The sequence below is a fragment of the Rhododendron vialii genome, chromosome 4a (assembly GCF_030253575.1).
Source record: "Rhododendron vialii isolate Sample 1 chromosome 4a, ASM3025357v1".
Taxonomy (NCBI): Eukaryota; Viridiplantae; Streptophyta; class Magnoliopsida; order Ericales; family Ericaceae; genus Rhododendron; species Rhododendron vialii.
The window spans coordinates 39091659-39112104 of NC_080560.1; the positions used below are offsets into that span (position 1 = coordinate 39091659).

General features: G+C 36.5%; 1 protein-coding gene across 1 annotated transcript; it reads right to left on the reverse strand.

Moving 5' to 3' along the window:
* Positions 1–3435: 3435 nt before the first annotated feature.
* Positions 3436–7802, reverse strand: LOC131321607 (probable serine/threonine-protein kinase WNK9). Its single transcript, XM_058352492.1, has 7 exons — positions 7241–7802; positions 7095–7132; positions 6743–6970; positions 6080–6300; positions 5588–5745; positions 5065–5503; positions 3436–4539 (listed from the first exon to the last, which is right to left on the reverse strand). Exons 1-7 carry the CDS (start codon positions 7313–7315, stop codon positions 3653–3655), a joined length of 2046 nt encoding a protein of 681 aa, XP_058208475.1. The 5' UTR covers positions 7316–7802; the 3' UTR covers positions 3436–3652.
* Between the last annotated feature and the right edge of the window lie 12644 nt (positions 7803–20446).

Consider the following 20446-nt stretch of genomic DNA (forward strand, 5'->3'; position numbering starts at 1 on the left):
AGCAAACTTAACAACAATGCTAAAAAAATACCTCACATTGTAATAATCAAAGTTACAAGTCTTTTAGTAAATAACCAAATTCCACTCATTCCATAACCAAACTTAACAACTTTTACCAATAACCAAAACTCAATAATCAAACCCAATAACCAAATTCAAAACTAAAAAACTAAAAAACACCCCACATTAGAATCGTCTTATCGAAAAGAATAATTTGGTGTGGTCGGGTGCGTGATTAGAACTCGTTTGTAATTGGACATAGGTGCATTGCGTATTATGGAGGGTTTTTTTTATAGAGATGCAAAAATAACCAATGTGGAGGTAAAGTTTGTTAAGTTTGATTATGCACTAAATGGATAATCAAATGCTGACGTGACACATTTTGGTTATTCATTTTGATTATTCCCATTGCGGATGCTCTTAGTCGCTTAAATTAAGGTACGAAGATTGCGAAGCATTTAAATATCAGTCGCTGGCTACATAGCGCATCGGCAGCTACGTAACGATTTCTCGGTCCTCCAGTGCCGCTACACCCGCTATATACAAGCGCTGTAAAAAATTTGCCCGCTTCACAGGTCGCTACACATCCGCTACTGCCACTTTTGGTGCCCCGCGCCAAAAAGAATTTGAAAAAATTCACAAGTTGCTTCATCTAATTTCCGCTATGTGTCATTCGACACTCCCGCCATCCCAAATTCCTTCTTCTTTTAGAAACTTTGGCTTGATTCGCGAAAATATAGTTCGTCTTGGCTACTTCTTAGATCATCTCCAGATGCTAGAGTTAACTCTCATTAGTTTGTTTCCATGCACAGCCACAGGAGAAAGAATACAGCTTTTTCAATGAAAATAACTGCACTTATTGCTCTTGATGTGCCCACAGGGATGAGAGACTACTGAAAGTTCTTCCATCAGGGGTAGGAATTCGGCAGCTATGGAATGCTCTAAATATGCAGGGATCTGAAGCTTCACAGTACCAATCTTCAGAAACATTGATGAAAACCATACATATAGATGGCAATCTGTTTTCCAGCAAGAAAGAAGATGATCTTGGTTTAATTTATCTATGGGTTTCGCTTTAAGCAACCAAAATTCCAGACTATAAAGCCCACATACAAAAATAGGACAACTCTATGCCTTCATCCGGTTAATAACTCTTGTGATGTCAGATCTAGTGATTTAATTGACAATGAAAAGAGGAACCTGTGAGAAAAAACGGGCGTAATCCTCTTCTATCGCTGTACAACACAATCTCCTCTCAATTACCACAAAACTGCTGCGGGACCTTTTGGCAGCAGCTTCTTGATCATTTTGAACTGAACAAAAATTTCCATCCTTGTGGAAGAAACCAAAATTAGTACCGACCATGGAGCCAACATTTTATCAGTCACTCGACAAGTCATCTTCACTGTCTTCACTCAACATTTCATTATGCCGGGTTTAGCTAAAAATGTAATGACTCCAATGTTATGCCATGCCACTCAGTGGTCTTGTTTTGTTATGTTATGACTATTTCGTGATAAATGTTACACCTCCGTATGGTAAATGTTATACTCATATTATGCCTCTTAAATTTATGTTACGCCCACGCCCTTTTTGATATAAAGTGTTATGCTGTTTTATAGTTGTGTCGTGCCTCTTAGTGGTTCTAATAATACTCCTATATTTTACTAGGGTGACTTGCATGGTGACCAGCCATTATTGCATTGGTGGCACAATCTCGGACCGTTGATTTGTGGGATATGGTATCGGGTATCCCCTTCTGCTAGGGCGATACGATAGTATCTCCCTTTTTTGGCTTGTGGTTTGCACTAATCAGCTTTTACCATAGCTCAGTTGCAAAAAACACCCACTAAAAGTAAGTGAGTGTGTGTGTGTTGACAGAGTGAATAAGCACTTAATGGGAAGGTTCAAGTGACCATGTGTGCTGTTTGTGCAGTGACATTTAGGCTCCGTTTGTTTCGATGTAAAATGTTTTACAATGTAAAATATTTTTTTCAAAAAACAAACTTTCAAGCTTTTATTTTCCAGTGTTTGATTGGCACATGAAAATATTTTTAAAAATTAACAAAATAGTGTAAAGAGAGTGAGAGAGACTTAAACGGTGGAGAGATCTTGGAATATTGGAATTAAACGTGGGTCAGGACTGGCAATCGAGGAAACTGAGCAGTGCGAATTGCAGTAGAAGACAGTAGGTTCATTTCGGAAAATAACTTACGGAAGATTTAAGGGTAAGTCATTTTTATCCAATTGATGGAAAATATTTTACATGTAAAATATTTTCCTAATTTTTTACACAACCAAACACCGAAAAATAGGTAGAACATTTTACCGGAAAACATTTTACGCCCAAACAAACGGAGCCTTAACTCCTTTTGTATTTTTCCATGTAAAATATTTTCCTAATTTTTTACACAACCAAACACCGAAAAATAGGTAGAACATTTTACCGGAAAACATTTTACGCCCAAACAAACGGAGCCTTAACTCCTTTTGTTTTTTTCTTGCTTTCTGGAGTTGAATTCAAGTTGGGTAGTGTGAAGACCTTTTTAAAAATAGAAAGTAATAAAGGAACCTGTGATTGCAAGCCACTTTCTATGAGCAGCTGATGTTGCCATATCTCTACCATACTGCCGAATCTGCTGATTAAGCAAACAAATAATAGTGTAAAGTCGAACTGCATGATCACATTACTAATGGGAGCTAAGAAAGTATGACACCTTGACAACCACTCAAATGAGAACCTTTCTGTCTCCCTCTGTCAAGTCACAACCTCATCGTTTGGCTGATTTTTTTCGCTAATCGAAAAGAGTGGAGGAGGAAACGACCAGGTGTACCAGACCTTTGATGGATCCCGAAAGGAACCAAATAGTCATACCAATTACCGCCCCGCCCAAAGCAAGAGGCAATTAGGCGAGAGAATGAAGAGCAGGGTCGGGGGTCATCGTTAACACGTGCCGAAACTGTGACCTGGAGAATATCTAGCACATATCTTACATAATACTAGGCAACTTGGACCTGGAGAATATTTTATTTCTGTAGTGTAGTTACGTCCATTATCTATCTATATTGAAACCATTCCATACTGTGGGTTGGACCATCCTATCTCCTTGTATGGGGTGTCAGGCTTAAGGGATCACACATCTTTTCAAAAACAAATTCAACTGACTTTAGAAAGGACTCCAGCCTATGGCATGTCAAGTGGCACAAAATGCTCTAAAACCCGGTAATCGTCGTTCTAAAACCGGTGTCTGAAGAGAAAAGAGTGATCCTTTTTCAAGATCGGATTAAGGATTTGTGAGGAATTTGCCGAGAGTACGGAAAACCATCAGGAAACGGGAAAGAAAAAAAAACGATTTAACTTCTTTGTAACTATCTCCTTTCCCTTCATCAGTACCAAAACAAATTCAAGATCTACACAGAAGCTGGGAGTAGATATGACGGAATTTTGGGAAGCCCGTTTACTATAATGTGAAGTGAGCAATGTACATTCACTCATTCCAACCTAACTGAAATTCAAATTTCAGAAGGATGTGATTCTATGGACTGTAAGAGCTACATACATGGATACTCATTACAACTAATATGTACTCAATACCTTATTTTCCCCCTCATAGGCAACTGATAAAGAAAAGGCGGGAAACTCTTGCTATTTCTAGAAATCTACCGGATCAACTGGCAGAGAAGTAGCCCTTTGAAGGGACTGTGGAAGCAAGGCCCCTTTATAGAAACACTTGGCAGTGAAAATTTGCTCCACATCAGAGTCATGACCCCTAAGGTTTTCGCATTTTGTTTCACCATCGGTAGGAAAGCACGAAGAGAAATGCTTCCCAGAGCCGAAAGATCTCCTTTGAAATTCATTCGTCGCTTCCTTTGACCGGCTTGAACTTGAACACGATGACAATGTAAATATTCCATTACCATTCTTCCGATCTTTCTTATCATAACCGAGAGTTGAAAATGAAGGTTTAGCTGCAAGTCGTTGATCCATAAGCTCTCTCAACTGCATTTGGAACTTGGCTTTTAGCCACCTCAACTCTTGCTTTATCTCATTCTCATAGTCCTCAGCAGCATTGGAATCGAAATTATCTTCTGTGATAATCTCTCTCTCATCCTTTTCTAAATTCGTCTGCTTATCATTTTCGTCATCAGAGTAATTTATTCCATCCGATTGGCTTGATGCCACCGGCGCACCTTCTGTGACACACTGTTCGGACCCTTCACACTGATAAGTGATCTCTTCAAAACGACCATGTACAGCTGCACATCCACGCTGAGAACACGCAAGGACTTGAAGGTTTTTGAGGGGAACATTTGAAGCACAATTGTGACAGTAGCTCGTATTTGTGAAATTAGGACTTTCTTCTCTGGATGGGTGCCTCTCCCAATCCGGTACCAAAGAAGCAATCTCACTGTCTATCATATCTGCTATTTTAGTCACATCTCGGTCATTAATATCCAGCTCGGATACCATTTCAGTAGCCACACTCAGTGCTGTGTCCGTCTCAATATCAAATTGAAAGTAGATATTTCGAACACGCCCTGTAAAGAAAAATCCAAAGCTAGACTTATGACAAGCTATACTAATTCAAAACTGTAATAAGGTGGTGTTTGGTTTTGAATTTGTAGAGGGATCTCTGAAGGGGAAAAAAGAAACCGAAAAAAGTATGGGAAAATGACGGTCAAGGACGTGTTTTGATAATTAATACCCGCCAAGGACATTTTTAGTATTAACAAATGTTCTTAGCTTGTCTTTGGCAGGTATTAATTATCAAAACACGTCCTTGGCCATCATTTTCCCAAAAAGTTCTAGTAACATGTTAATTTCCTCGTTTTCTTTTTCCCCAACAAATAAATTACATTGGGAATCCAAGATCCAATTACTTGGATCAAGGATTTGGTGATGAAAAAGAAAAAGAACTTCGTCAGTCTGAAGGATCTAACGGCTCACAATGGTTAACTCCTTCAACTTCTCCATTTCCTCTTCCTTTTCCTAACTCAAATACTTGATCCAAATACAGCCTCAGTAAAACTACAGATATTGACAGAAAGTAGTACTGAATAAACCTTCTTTATCCGCAATTCTGAGCCTTATAAAGATGCCATCATCTTCTCCCCTCCTTCCATTGATAGTAATGTCAACATGTGCCAAGTGCTCATCACCTTGGCTAGTGAAGATATCAATTTCATTTACTTCAAACTCAACTGGACAGTAATCCAAGTCGTTATGAGGTTCGTAACCATCGTAGTTGGAGTAACCATCCATTAAAGAGTTGTCGCTGTGATGATTTCTCAAGATAGGTTTTCTTAAAATAGGGCCTACTTCACAAAAATCTCTGCAATAATCTATTGACCTCAAATCAAATCCATAATCATCAATTTGGAGAAAAGGATCCCTCAAAAGCTCCTTAGCAGGTAGCCTGCACGATACTGTTGCTAAGCATTTCTCCACGAATGTTCGTATTTCAAGGTCCTTAACTTTGTACAAGGCATCTGGTTTTTTACCCTGTGTATGAAAAGAAATGAGAATACAGAAAGTTGAATACCAAAAGGAAAATAATGATAATTGCAAGGTTTACTGAGGTCTTACAGAGATAACTTTCTTGTAGATTTGAGCAGGGTGAGTGCATTCACTGTATGGATAATCAAAGGTTACCATTTCCAATATGCACATCCCAAATGAATATATGTCCACTAATTCGTTATATTCCTCTGCATAAACCTCTGGTGCCATGAACTCAGGTGTTCCTGGGATTAAAACAAGGTAAACCCAAGATGAACAAAACACTACCAAAATAAGCTGTGTTTGGACCATGAATTTGTGCAGGGATGTATGGACAAAAAGGAAAAGATAAGAAGATAAGAGAGCACAAATAATCATCTCTTTGATCCCCTATTGTTTTCCTTCCACTGTCAAATTCCTCCACAAATCCATAATCTAAGACTAAAGTCTAAACACAAGCAGCAGAAAATAGTGTTCTGGTGAAATACTTCATATAAGAAATTTTCAATCACTTTTGTGATGGAGCTATTATGAACATTTGGTCATTCTAGACAAGAATATTGAATGGTGCTAACTCACCGACACAACGTGCGGCGTGGGACTTATGAAGGATGGCAGCGAGGCCGAGGTCACCAATCTTGACTTCACCTTGGTGCCCATTGATAAATATATTGTCACACTTTAGATCTCTATGGATTACAGGAGGGTCGCGGCTATGGAGATAGAGAAGGCCTCTCAAGATCTGTCTGCACCAATGCTTTACTGCTCTAAGGTTAACTCTCTTGTGTCTTAGCCTATACCTACCATATTGTTGAAAATGAAAACACCCACATCAGAACATCAACAAGAACAGAAACCCAAATGAGCAAATCAAAGAATTTGAATATATACCCAAAAAAGATACTGTACAAGATTTTGAAGATTAGAAGAGTATGGCATAGGGTTTTAAATAAAGGCAGTTACTTATCGTATCGGTCGTTACCTACCGGATTTCAGACTTCCAATACCGTTATTAACTCACATATCGGTATCGGTTGATACGCACCGATTTCAGCCGATACATGGTTGTATCACCAATACCGTTACGTTCCCAAATACTGCGATTTAAAACCCTGGTATTGGCTATGGCATAATACCCTACCTACCCAAACAACGGAAATGAAAGTTATCCAAAATCGAAAGACAAAAAACAACAAAACAAAATCCCAGGAGAGCAAATCAAAGAACTAGAAATTTACTTACTGCCTTAGAGTGCCAGAGGTGAACATTTCAGTGACAAAGTTTATGTTCCTATTGGCAGTATCAACCCAAGAAGTGTAGAATTTCATGATGTTGTTGTGCTTTAAGGTCTTGAGCAGATGAATTTCACAGTACAGCCTCTCAAGATCTTCAGGCCTTTGTAGGAAATCATAAAGCTTTACCTGATTCCAGGCCACTTCAATCCCTTCATACTCATCAAATGCTCTATAACTGCCAAAAGGGGAGGAAGGGATGGGGTGGGGAAGGGAAAATATTTAAAAAGAAAACAATTGGTGCCAGAAAAGTTCACTTTTAGCAGAAATTGGAAATGGGTATGAAGGGAAAAGGTTCATACACTGTCTTTGAAGCTCCTTTTCCAAGAATTTCATTGTACTGTAGAAAAGAAAAAACAGAGAAAAAAAAACTAGAATAAAGAATGAACAAAAATTGAACAAGAGAAAGAGGAGCTGAGAAAAAGAAGAAATGAGAGTAAAGGCATACCCTTCCATATCTTCCAGTAGGATCAACTTCAACAAAATCAGAGAAATCTGGTTCCTGGGTTGAACCACCATTCATTTCCTTTTCCTTCAAATGATAGTTGTAGTAACAAGTTATGTCTCTTGGTACATAAGTTTCTCACTCTTGCAACGGTTGTCCTTGCTTTTGAAGCAGAGAGAGAGAGAGAAGATCAAATGTTCATCCTGAACTAATCATAGAAGCAAGTGAATGGTGTGATGCTTGTTAAAAATGTTTGTTTTGTTTATTTAAAGAGGAAGGGGGACTGTTCGATGAGTCCAACACGACAGATGGAAAAGGGGGTTTTGCCAACAACGCAGAGACAACGAGGCAAGAGATTTTCCCTAGCTAAAATGGACTGGTCCCGCAGAACAAATCAAGACAAATCTCGTCTCCTTTTTCTTTTCTTTCTTTCATTTTCTTTTTATCTCTATGTCGTCTTTCTATCTCATCACGAGCTGTAGAACTAGAACCTCTCTCTCTCTCTCTCTCTCTCTCTCTGCAACAGGCCTGCAACAGCTTTGCTAGAGCCAACCCAGTGGTACCCAATGATACCGGACAAGTGGGTATTTATCAGGGTTTTTTTTTTTTGCTCTTGCATTTACTCCAGTGGTATATCCAACTATGTTCCGTTAAATGGACATCAGATTACACATATTTAATGGTTTCGAACATATTTGTGTCAGGAATTGTGTTTCTAAACTTTTGTTACGAAATTAATGTTCTGTTCGGAAATAAGAAATATTAAAGATAACAATAGGATATCATTTTTTTATAACATAGGAGTGTGTGTCTTGAAAAAGCGCATCTCAATTAATCGAAGAGAACCAATCTGATCAGATGGGTGCGGGCCATAAATATTGTGAAAATGTGAGTGTGTTCATATTTGCGTGTAATTCGTTTGTACATAAAAAATTTCGAGACAATAATATGCTTCTTTACAAAATTCAAGAATCCTCTTGATTCTCCCAAGTCGAATAATTGTAGTAGTTCTTAGAGTTTTTTTCTTGGAAAATTTCTTTTATATCCCTTCAACTTTGACCAAAAATTCATTTTGGTCCTTTACCTTTTAATTTCGGCATGAAAATACTCCAACTTTCCAATTTTTTTCAATGTCATCCTTTAGAAGGAATCCGTTTTCTTTGAGTCCTGCTATAGGGACCGACTGCCGCGCCGGGCCATCTCCGGCCACCGGACAGCCTATCCGAGCCGTCCAAAAATTCTATAAAAAAAATGAGGAGACCAACGCTGAAATCAACGGCATCTGATGTATGTAGGGTGCTTGATCCAAACACCCTATTTTTTTGTGTATATACGTATATATCCCTAAAGGATGACTTGAAAAAAATTGGAAAGTCAAATGATTTTTATGCTGAAATTGAAAGGTGAATGATCAAAATGAATTTTTGGTCAAAGTCGAAGGGATATAAAAGAAATTTTTCCTTTTTTTTTTTTTTGGGTAAATCCAAAAAAGGAGCTCCTGGGTTTCGAACCAGGATCGCCGTGCTTTTAATACTAGTTAACTGTCCTGAGTTGAGTTGTACTCCCTTCTAGACTTGGACCTAATTTTTTATTTTTTTTTTATCTGCCAAAACGCCCCGTGGGTGACCTAATTATTTTTTGGGTAGTGACTTTCATACTTCAATAATTTATATCCACACTCTCTTTTCTTTTTGTCTCTATTCGTGCAAAATTACAATAATGTCCATTTCACTTGTTCAATTTTTCATACAAAGAAAGGACATTGTTGTAAATTTACATGAATGCAAACAAAAAAAAGGAGTACACATGGTAAAAAAAAAGAGTGGAAAAATCAATTACCTTTTCTGATTCTTGAATATAAAATAGTTTGAAGCCTGTTAAAATAGTGAGTCGTTTTTCCGTATTACTTCCTCTGCATTCATATTGTTTGTCCCCCTTTTGAACCCATATCATTTTATAATTAGAGAATTACTCTCTTGCATAATTTTTCTTTTGATTTTTTGCAGCTATTTATAATTTATAGAATTGAGATCTTTAAATTGGTGAAAATAAAATAATCTTGTGTCTAGGAGCGTACATATAATTTCGTGTCGTGGAGCATAAATTAAGATCTGACATGAAAATACAAAGAGTAGGTAATGTGATTCCGTGCCTAAAAAGGAGTTTTCTTGTCTGATGGAGACTTGAAATTTGGTGATTGAAAACAAGTACTTTGTATATGCTCATGCACTTGGCTGCCTAACCCATCAACTAGAAAAACAACCAATTTGGTACGAGGTTGCTTCCTCTAGCTTCAAACTATGCACTAGTAATTGCTTCCTAAATAAAACTATCTGTATGCCTCATTTGGTAATTGTGTCATTTTTACTTTTAGCAATGTGCACCGATGCTAGTCATTTAGACTCTGTTCGATTGTTGGAAATGGTACTTGTGAAATGAATTTTTAGAAAAAAGTAAAGTGAGGTAAAGGAAAATAAATTTTATTTTCCTATGCGTGTTCTCTTGATATAGAATCTTTAAGGAAATTAAAATTCCTTCCTTTTGAACAATTCATTGATAGATTCCTTCATTTTTTGCAAGAAAGTGTTCCCAGTGAAAAGGTTAAAGTTTTGGATTCCACAATTTTTTTGATAACTAAATACACAGAAAGTAAGGTTTATTTGTTCGGGACTTATTGAATGGAAGAAAGAAAAGATAGAGGAAAAAATAGTGGAAGGATCCGGTTTCTCTGCAATTGACTGCAGAGAAAAGGATGTACAATCCAATCATTACCATTCATATTGACAATTAATGATTCAGATAGATCTATTGAATCTTTTGCTTGCGAAAATATATTATTACCCGTAAAAGATTCAAAACAAATCTGAACCATAAAAAATACTAACCGACGATTGCAATTACTTGAACTACATTTCTACGGTTCAAACCTGAATTGCAAACAAGACAGATTGATAGTGGAAAAGCAAATCAATGTGCTCACTTACTTTTTTCCTTGATTTCCCCGCTTTTCCCTTTAAGAATTGAACAGATCATCCTTTCTCCAGGGTCAAAAGACTCAAAACACATCTCCTGATTGGAAATCATTTACTTCCAATGCACCTAATCTGCACATGCATGGTTTTACGTAGGGCTGCGCACGGTTCGGGTCGGATCTGATTCCTATGAATTCAATTCTAATCTGCGAGTCACAGTTTTTTGAAAATAAAATTTGTGTCCAGACCAAAAAGTCTCTCGGTTCAGTTCCAATCCAAACCGTGAGTCACGGTTTGATCTCAGTTTTGTCCACGAACTACATCTTCCAAGTACTACATGATTCTACACTCCAAAAATGTAAAAGATGATTACAATAAGCATTTAGCAAGTATTCCAAGTTCTCAAACACATTACATCATATACTAGAGCATAAACTATAGTAAATACATGCACATCAACTATCCAATAATAGAGATTCAATAAGAGTTGCGAGCTTGGCAGCTTGGGAGTCGGAGAGACAACAACCAAATTTAATGAAAATAAATACATATATGTATATACTCATGCATATATAAGCTATTGTATGATAGTATGTATAATATAGAAATAGGTGTAAAATTATAATTATTTACTATATGTTATATATATATATATATATATATATATATATATATACACAAATTATCAAGTGAGGGATCCCTCACTTTTTTAAAATGCGGGACTTTCATTTCCCGATCAAATTTTGAAAATCCGAACCGTTCAATGTGTGCAGAACGTGATTTTAAGGGTCCCCGCGAGAAATCAGCAAAAAAAATGACCGGAAAGGGCTTCATCCGAGTAGTTTTTTTTGAACCGTTCAATGAAAACTGCTCGGATGAAGCCCTTCCCGGTCATTTTTTTTGCTGATTTCTCGCGGGGACCCTTAAAATCACGTTCTGATCACTTTGAGCGGCTCGGATTATCGAAATTCAATCGGGAAGGAAAGTCCCGCATTTTAAAAAAATAAGGGATCCCTCACCGGAACCTGACTGTATATATATATATATATATATATATATATATATATATATATATATATATATATATATATAATGTTTTATTTCTTAAATATCTCATGGTCCGGTTGGGATCATTCATGGTTTTCAAATGAAAATCCAATCCTAATCTGTATCTCACAGTTTTTTAATTTTCGAATCCGTGTCCAGACCATTAATTCACAAACAAAATCCAAAAAGAACAAATCGGTTCGGTCAGAACCAATTTCACAGTTCACTGGATTTTTTGTGCAGCCTTAGTTTTATGGAGCTAGGGACCAGGGGTCCATTTTACTAATCAAAATGGTGGAGGAGAGGGGGACCGGCTACTAAGGCGACCATACATATATAGGAACTCCAGACTACGGCCCCATCGACGGCTTATGGATCGCGGCCGAACTTGCAAGGATACAAGGATGCCATCATCCCGATGAAATATTCGAACAGACATTAGCTACTAGGGTCCATGAAAGTCCTAATTTTTAGGTGAATCCCAACATCTATGATCGATGTTAAGTTCATGTTTTTTTTATTTTTTATTTTATCGGCGATGTTAAGTTCATGTTCATGAGTACAATAACCCTCGATGGAAGAATTTAGTAAGTCCATAATTCGTGACTTGACCACGTAAGAAAAAAATACTTAGGAAAATAATTTTTGCACTTTACTTTCTTATAAATGCATTTCAAAAGTTGTCTTTCAGTGCCTCAATTTACATGGCACTAAAATACCGTAGGACAAAATTTGAAGTGAGCTTATACAAATTTGGAGTGCAAAAATCATCTCCAAATACTTAATTGCCAACATTACTAAAGTTGCGATGGACATTATCGCGGATAAAGGTTCGAGTTTGGCCACACAAAAGCTCTTTAAAAAAGGCTTGATAGGTGAACTGACCACGGTCCACGGCATGTGTTTTTCACAACTCCACTGTTATTTGACTAGACAAATTTCCTTGCCATTTGCCGACATTTCTAAAGTTGCAGGGGACACAATCGCGGATAAAGGTTTGAGTTTGGCCACACGAAAGCTCTTTAAAAAGGAATTGATATTCACACTCTCTTTTTTGTTATCTGCACGTTCTGTTATTGTTTTCTAATATTAAAAATGTATGTATTTTTTTTATTAAAAAAATAAAAAAGAAGTGTGAATAACAAAGAAAATGAGTGTGAATATCAATTCCCCTTTAAAAAAGGTTTGATAGGCAAAATGACCACGGCATGTTTTCACAACTCCACTGTTAATTATTTGACTGGACAAATTTTCTATTGTCCTAGCTTTTTCATATACAATTTGTCGATGACAATTTTACAAATTATTGAACATCGTCAACTTTGTTTAAGTTAATTTAGATGAATAATGCAATGGAAAGAATTGTTGAGGTCAATGAAATGCCTCATTAGAAAGATAACTAGATATATGAAATAAAAATTATTATGTTTAATTAACGTTTGAAACAACATTCTTTTCTTGGCAAGAATGAGTTATTATAGAACTCCCGTCTTGCTTAATTATCTCGAAAAAAAATAGGCGAAATAGCTTGCTTTATGAATCTATAACCACTCTATGTAATAATTTTAAACTTTTGAACTCGCAATTAAGTTTTCACATTGGAAAAGGATTTTTGCACTCACTTTTTATCCATTGCACTCATTTTTTTGTCCTTATTCACATGAAATAACCAAACTACCCTTCATATGTGAAAAGTGAATTATACTAACAAATAAGGATAATTTTATAATTTCACGTGAATAAGAACAAAAAGAAGAAACACAAGAAGAAAAGGAGGAGTGCGGAAATTTATTTTCCTTCCACCTTCACATTTTCCTTCTCTCTCTCTCTCTCTCTCTCTCTCTCTTCTTTTTTGAAAAGGCATTTTCCTACTCCATAATTGACATATCGTGAGGCAACCGGACACATGCACATGGACGGTGACGCATCTTCTTGTGGCAACAATCAAGACAATTTTGGCGATCATTGTATGACCGGAAATGCTATGGACACCAACCGTGTGTGCACCAACCGAGCCGCTCAATAAATTACTGAACAGCTTGAATTATCCGTACGGAGTTCAGAGTAAACCACGCGTGCCAAAATATGCATGGTTGATGCATGCACACCCGGTCGGTGTCCATAGAAAGGTTGATATATGACCGACTGGCCGTACTGTTTGGTACACCGTCTTTTAGTTTGCGTTGGCAATAATTCAAGTGAGACACGAAGACATTTATCAGTGCTAGTGGGCTCACGTATGCATGTGGCTTTCTTGTTGCATGTGTCTTGGTTGGAGATCGAAGTGCTTTCACTTTTATAGTTATTTGGAACCATTGGCCTAGACTATGAAATCCTTTGACATATTATTATCACGATCAGAATCATTTATTTTTATAAAGTTCGTCGATTGAGAGCAATATTTTTTCTTAAGAAATCGAAATGGTTGTATATTGATAACCAAATAATTGAACAATCTATTTTTAACTAAGGAATACTTAGTTTGATTCGTAGATCGAGCAACTATAACACGAATCTCTCTCGCTCAAGTCATTGTAAATGTCCGATTAACTTGATTTTGCGGACAACTCAAAGTCTCCGGCAAACTCCACAAAATGAAACCATGCACTTGATTAGTTGGAGAAACTACTTGATTATAAGCGGCAGCAAGAAAGTCTTCCATTATAGACTAACGAATGTTGGCAATGATCACAAGGGAATTATCCTCATTTCTCATAATTCGCCAAAGAAAGTGTTTTGATCTTAGGAGATTGCCAAATTTCTTTTCCAAGAGATCTGGTTCTTACCCTGTCAAATCGGATTATTTCCTTGCTCAAGATTTTCGGTGGGGGCGAAGAAAGGAGAGGGACGGGGTCATGGGGGGCTTCAGCATCTAGTCTCCATTATTCACGAGCAAGGAAATACTTCGATTTGACAGAGTAGGAACCAGATTTATTCATACTCCAAATGAAGAGCTTGTTGATCAGTCCAAGAACTATTATTTGGAAGTTGAAATAAGCCCGTCGCATTGACCCTATACAATAAGAACGTAATCCACTCTTTTTTTTTGAAAATGTCAATTTCATTTTATAACAAGTCCGAAGGCAATACAGACTTCAAGACACAAGAATGAACCAAAATTACCAAGACTTCGATACAGGCACCCCCTGCAGAAGCAAGACCGACGAAATGCCAGGTAGTAGAGAATCCCAACGGACCCCAACTCAAACTCGAGAAAGTACAAATGAAATCTGGACACCAAAAAACTCCCAGCTACAGTACCCCAATCGCGCCTGAAGCTGCTGGCACAATCCAGACGCGTAAAGAGGCCCTAATCGCAGCTGAAAACTCCGGCCAAAACACCCAAACCCTAACGACTAAGAGAGATTATTCCCCTATCACCAACACCTACCAGATCTAGAATCTAAACCGGTACATACCAGACAAGGGAGACCCATCGGTAGAAAAACCAGGCCAAAACAGCCGGCAAAGAGGAAAAAAAGAAAGAAAAGAAAACCCTAAAAACAATCCTCACCTTTATTAACTACCCAACGTCCACCGCTTGCCGGACTACCATACGCCGTCTCCTCAGCTCCGATTTGCACCGAAATCGCCGAACAACACGGATGTAACTCCGTCACTAGAGCCGGACCACCAGATAGGAAAACGGAAACACCAGAAGAACAGACGAGAGGAGAACTGGAGAAGAAAAGAAACGGTGGATAGTAGATCTAGGAGGAGGAAGAAGAGGGGGAGGAGAGGGAGGGGGGAGGAGGGGGAGGAAGGCGGCGGCCGCCCTCCCCCAAATCAGGCTCGAAAATGTTTCTAGAGAGAGAGAGAGAATAAGATATCGTAATCCACTTCACATGCATCTAGAAAAAACGACATCAAAAATCACTCCTAATTTTCTCACTCAGAAATTTGAACCTACATCTTTTCCTTGAAAAAGTTTGAACAATTAATGTCATTTCATTTGACTAAAAAAAGCTTAGGTACTAGTCTAATCGACATTTTCACAAAGGATTGATTTGTTGAGAATTCAAAAGTTCAATTGCTTCATATATTCTTCTTAGAGTCCAATTACAAACATGCATATGATGTCATACAGACCCCTTTACTTGCTAAGTGGAGTAAAACTTTTTACTTTCATGAATTGATCAATTCTGAGGATTAAACATATGACATGACATCAATGTGTGAGAAATTGAGAATAGTTCAATTGCTTCTTTCTTCTTAATTCCCTTTCCAACATGCACATTGCACATGATGTGGTTCCTCAAACCTAATTAAACCCGGCAATCTTGGTACTTTCACTCGGTCGAGTTTTATTATTAATGTGCGATCGATGCCAATCGTACACCGATAAAATTTGACATTTTTTTTTTAAACTCTTGGGGTCTATCATCGTCTTATGTGAATTTTTCTCAATTTTAATATATTTTTATACTTTTCCGAATGTAAAAATTTAACCCGACAACCAAAAAGCCGCTGAAAAATTAGGCCAGACCACTCACCTTTAATAACTTCTTCACATGGATGAAAAACTAAAATGACCATATATATATATATATATATATATATATATATATATATATATATATATATAGATTGAAAAATTAAATGACAAAACGTTTAATAATCAAGCACAGATCTTTCGATATATATGGAAGTGTACAGATCCGAACATAGATGATCTGCAATTGTTAGATCTTTGTGAATCTTACATCTACCGTGTGGAACTCACGTACATTAAACGATTTTTGATACATCTATGTTTTCGTCATTGTTTGTGTATGTAGCGTTACTCATAATTAAATTAATCACCAAAATACGCTCGGGGAAGATAACCTGTCACGTCAGCGTCGTCTTCAAGGTAAATGCTGGCTAGTTAAAATAAGGAACCTAGGAAAACTCAAATTGGGAATGATTAGATTAATTGCTAATGTGTAACCCCTAAACGAATGTCAGAGGCGGCGGCACATTGAAGCATGTGAACACCGTAGAAATTTTATAGGGTATATATGAGTCCTATGTTCTTTTGTTATATCCCTGATTTGAATACCCAATTCAATAAAGTTTGAACACTCATTAGCTTATAAGATAGCCAATCAACTCATATCCAAGTTCAAAAACTTTTAGGTGCTATTAATTTCTTTGAAACTAGTTCATACAACATTTGCTTTGGCACAACTCGTGAATGACGTGTTTATAGTCTCCTAAAATTAGTCGAGATGAATGTAAGTATGTAAATGGATACCAACGTATCCCAAGAAAAAAACCCACCCCACAACCATAAATGCTAGTAAAAATTAAGAAATCAAGAGAATGATAAAATTGTCATTCTGCTGATTTTTTTAGTTGTTCACTGTGTAAACTAATGATCCATTTCAAGTTGAATATATATTCCATTATTTAAAAAAAAAAACTTTTAATTAGTTAAACTACTTAAACCAAGGAGAGAGATGAATGTTGGCATGATTAGTTATATTTGGGAAGATGAACCAAATATTGTTGATTATGAAATTATTACGCAACGGTTTTAAAATAGTCTAATTCATTGATGACAATTTTGCTTGGTTTAATAGTTTCTAGTAAAATTTTGTTTAACTTTTAGTGTTCAACAAAGTTAGCGGAGACTAAGATTTTTTTTAAACACCCTAAAAAATATTTCTGAAGCCGCCACTGACGAATGTCATTGTTTGATATCAGGAGAGGTAAAAAAGAAAGGTGCGATCTGTGACATAGGCTGTGGATTATGATGACAATTTCCAAGAATGTAATATCTACGTTACGTTACATAGCGTTTTTTAGATCACGCGCGTAGAACAGTCCTTCATGAAATTAGGTTGACAGAGCGAACCATGAATCTTGAATAAACCAACGAAAACTTTGATTTCGAAAACAGACTTTAACGATACTTTTGGTTCAATCACTGGGTTAAGTTTGTCCGATCAACTTGGCTTTTATCAAGAATATTTTGAGCATGCATTGAGGTCTACAAAATGAAAGGTCTTAATCGGCGTTTTTGAGCTTGGGACATATTCAATTTGGAGGCTGTTGCGCCCGACTTTTTCCTACCTCCAGTCATCAATATAGATGTTTAATTTCTACTAATTTAGTTAATGTATTTTCATTTGTGCAACATACAAGCTTCTCTCTCTCTAAGATATTAATGTGTTCAGAACCGTTTGACGTGTACAAACTGCACATCCAATGCGTTCAATCCACATGCATCAAACAAAAGTCGGATACATTTGCACTTTGATCTATTCTATAGAATTATTCCGTATATAATTAAAAGGAATAACCTCAATTGAAGATCATGGTGGGCTCGTTAACCGGCTGCATGGTTTAGTTTATTAAAAGATTCAATAGACCTTTTTTCATAATCAACAATTCAGCATATGGTCATTTTCACTTAAAAAAATGCACAACCTTCTCTTCATTCTCCAGTCCAGATTTTGCCCAGTCCGAATGGCGGGCCAAACCGGCCTGTGGAGATTTCTAGCCCAGCTGAATCAACAAACGGGCCTCCATAATGTGATTTCTAGCCCAGCTGTATCAAAAAATCTCAAAAATGATTTTGCTACACTAAATTCTTAACATGCCGATGGAGCATGAATCCCAGAAGCGGTGCAGGGCAGGGCGGAGCTAAAATGTTTCAAGCGGGATAACTTGACTCCAATGACTTCCACAATTATCCATTAAATTGGTTAAATTTTAACTTTGTTTGTGAATTTGACCCCTCAATTTGAATGAAAGTTTCCCCAAGTACGAAGCAATCACAGTAAAACTATAAATTGTCCCTCTTTGAACTTTAGAATTTCACTACCCTTCAGTTAATAAAATGGGAATAAAATACTCATTCAATGCTGCAAAAGTTATAATTTCATTATGCAAATTTCAATTTAGAATTCAAAAGTACGTTATAATTTCATCATGCAAATTTCAATTTTAGATTTCATTTGGCAAACTTCTATGCGCAGTTCATGAATGTGGAATTGATTTTGGCACTCCGCAAATTGGTAACGCACTCTCCTTGGGAGTGCCAAAATCAATATGAGTTGAATTTGGCGCTTTCCTTGAGAGTGCGGTTAATAATTTGGGGAGTATCAAAATCTCTCCATAAATTATGACAAAGAGAGTACCATCTTTAGAGAAATTCTATAGGGATTTAGGGACCCTGTAGTGAGCAAAGTCACTATCGGGTTGCATTGAGCAATATCTCCCATCCAAAAATATTTTGAGCAGTCTAGATTAAAAAAACAATTCTTCTATGGAAAAGAATAACTCTACCCTAGAAGAGTTAGTTTAAATTCGGACCATTGATTATTGAGATAGACGACTGAAATGCTCAGTATAACCCTGTATTGACTTTGCTCACTACATGATATTCAGGTCGGAATTTCTATCGCTTTTTTCATTAATCTTTAAACATCTCCCGCCAAGAAAAGTACAGTAATTAATCTGAAAAAATCAACTTAAAACTAACCTGAAATGCAGGTAAAAAAAAAAGAGGCTAAATATAACTAGCAAGACTAGAGCGGAAATCTAGAACTGATTCAGCAAAGTGAGTGCCTGTTTGGACGATTCATTTTCACCTTTTTAACTTCTAATTTTTCAATTTTGGGTGTTTGGCCGGTGGGGAAGAAAAAGAGTTTTGGGAAAATGATTTTTTCAATTTTGAAGATTCAGAGCAGAAGTCAAAAACAAGGCCGAAGGTCCTTTTCCACTTCTGATGAGCTAAGAGGAGAAAAGACCAAATTATCCTCTATATTTTGGTTTTAGGACTCTCTTATGATGCTTATTGAAAGACTTCAGAGCCAAAATTTTACTATGACCATTAAAAATAAAATGATCAGAAAAATAAAATCTTCATATCGGTTAAAATGGATTGAAAATTTGAGGAATTAATTTTTTAATCATATTTTTTAATATATAAAGGGTGTAAAAAAAAAATTTTTAGGAGAAAGGTGTAAAATGTTTTGTGTGTGCTGATATAATTAAAAAACGAAATTATTTTAAAAAATTGATTAAATCATTATTTATATATAGTATATCCCATAATAAATAAACAATGGCAACATGGTAAAAAATCAGGTCATAACTCATTTTCATAACATATCTTCCAAACACTATTTCTATTGTAAAATGCATTCTACACATATTATCTAAACACTCTATCAAATTCAAAAATTCATTTTGACCATAATTCAAAAAACCAAAAAATTGAAAATGAAAATCTAAAAAGTAGGCTCTAAACACCCCGAATTGGATGGTGAGTCGGTGACTCAAAATTGTGGAAAAGATCGATGAGGCTATTTCTGTCATTTGGGTCAGCAATGTAATGCTTTGTTTGGATTGAAATTTGAATTTTTTTTTTAAAAATAGTAGGGATAATAAGTGGAGAGAGATAAAGAGAGAAATGTTGAGAGTAAAAAAAATCTAGGAGAAACTTTTTAAAAAATTCTTTTTAGGTTACAAAGAGAACAAAGCATAAATCATTGTACCAAAAGCCTGACAGCCATCTGAAAATTTAATTGAAGACTCTCATCTATGGGCGCGTGTGGAGCACTATCGTCAATTTTTTGGGCTGATTGTAGCATTTATTTGATTTTTGATTAAGAAAATATAAAGGACAAGATCAAGCTTGTTTCCAACTATTGACTCAACAGTGAGATATTCCTGGCTCCTCTTCTGAAGCTATTGAAAGATAGTCTTTTCACGATAGCATTGTCTCCGGGTGAATCTTAAAAAAGGAAACTGATTTTCGAGCTCCTTTTTTAGGGATGGCGTTTTAATTTTAACGTGAAGTTACTAGAACAAAATAGAGCGCTATCAATAAAAAGTAAAGCGCGAATATCAATTTTCTTTGGAAAAATAATTAAGAAAGACTGAAAATATAAAACTTTGTCGTGTACGTAGTAGCTGTTAAAGTCATTGTTATTATTGATATTCCGAGAGGGGAAAGTTTTCAATTCATACACCTTTAAGGTGTGTACTATATGCACCTATTATTCTACGCCCTGCAAATTTGCCGTGAAGAATCCCAAGTCCTTTTAGACACCGTCGCATAATAGGGTGGAATAATTACTCCTCTCGGAGATGCTCTTCCTAAATTCCCAACCAACTCACCTGAAAAACAATAATGATACACCCACCACCACTCACCCACCGCACTGCCCATCGTACGCTCGTTGGGCCCACTTCT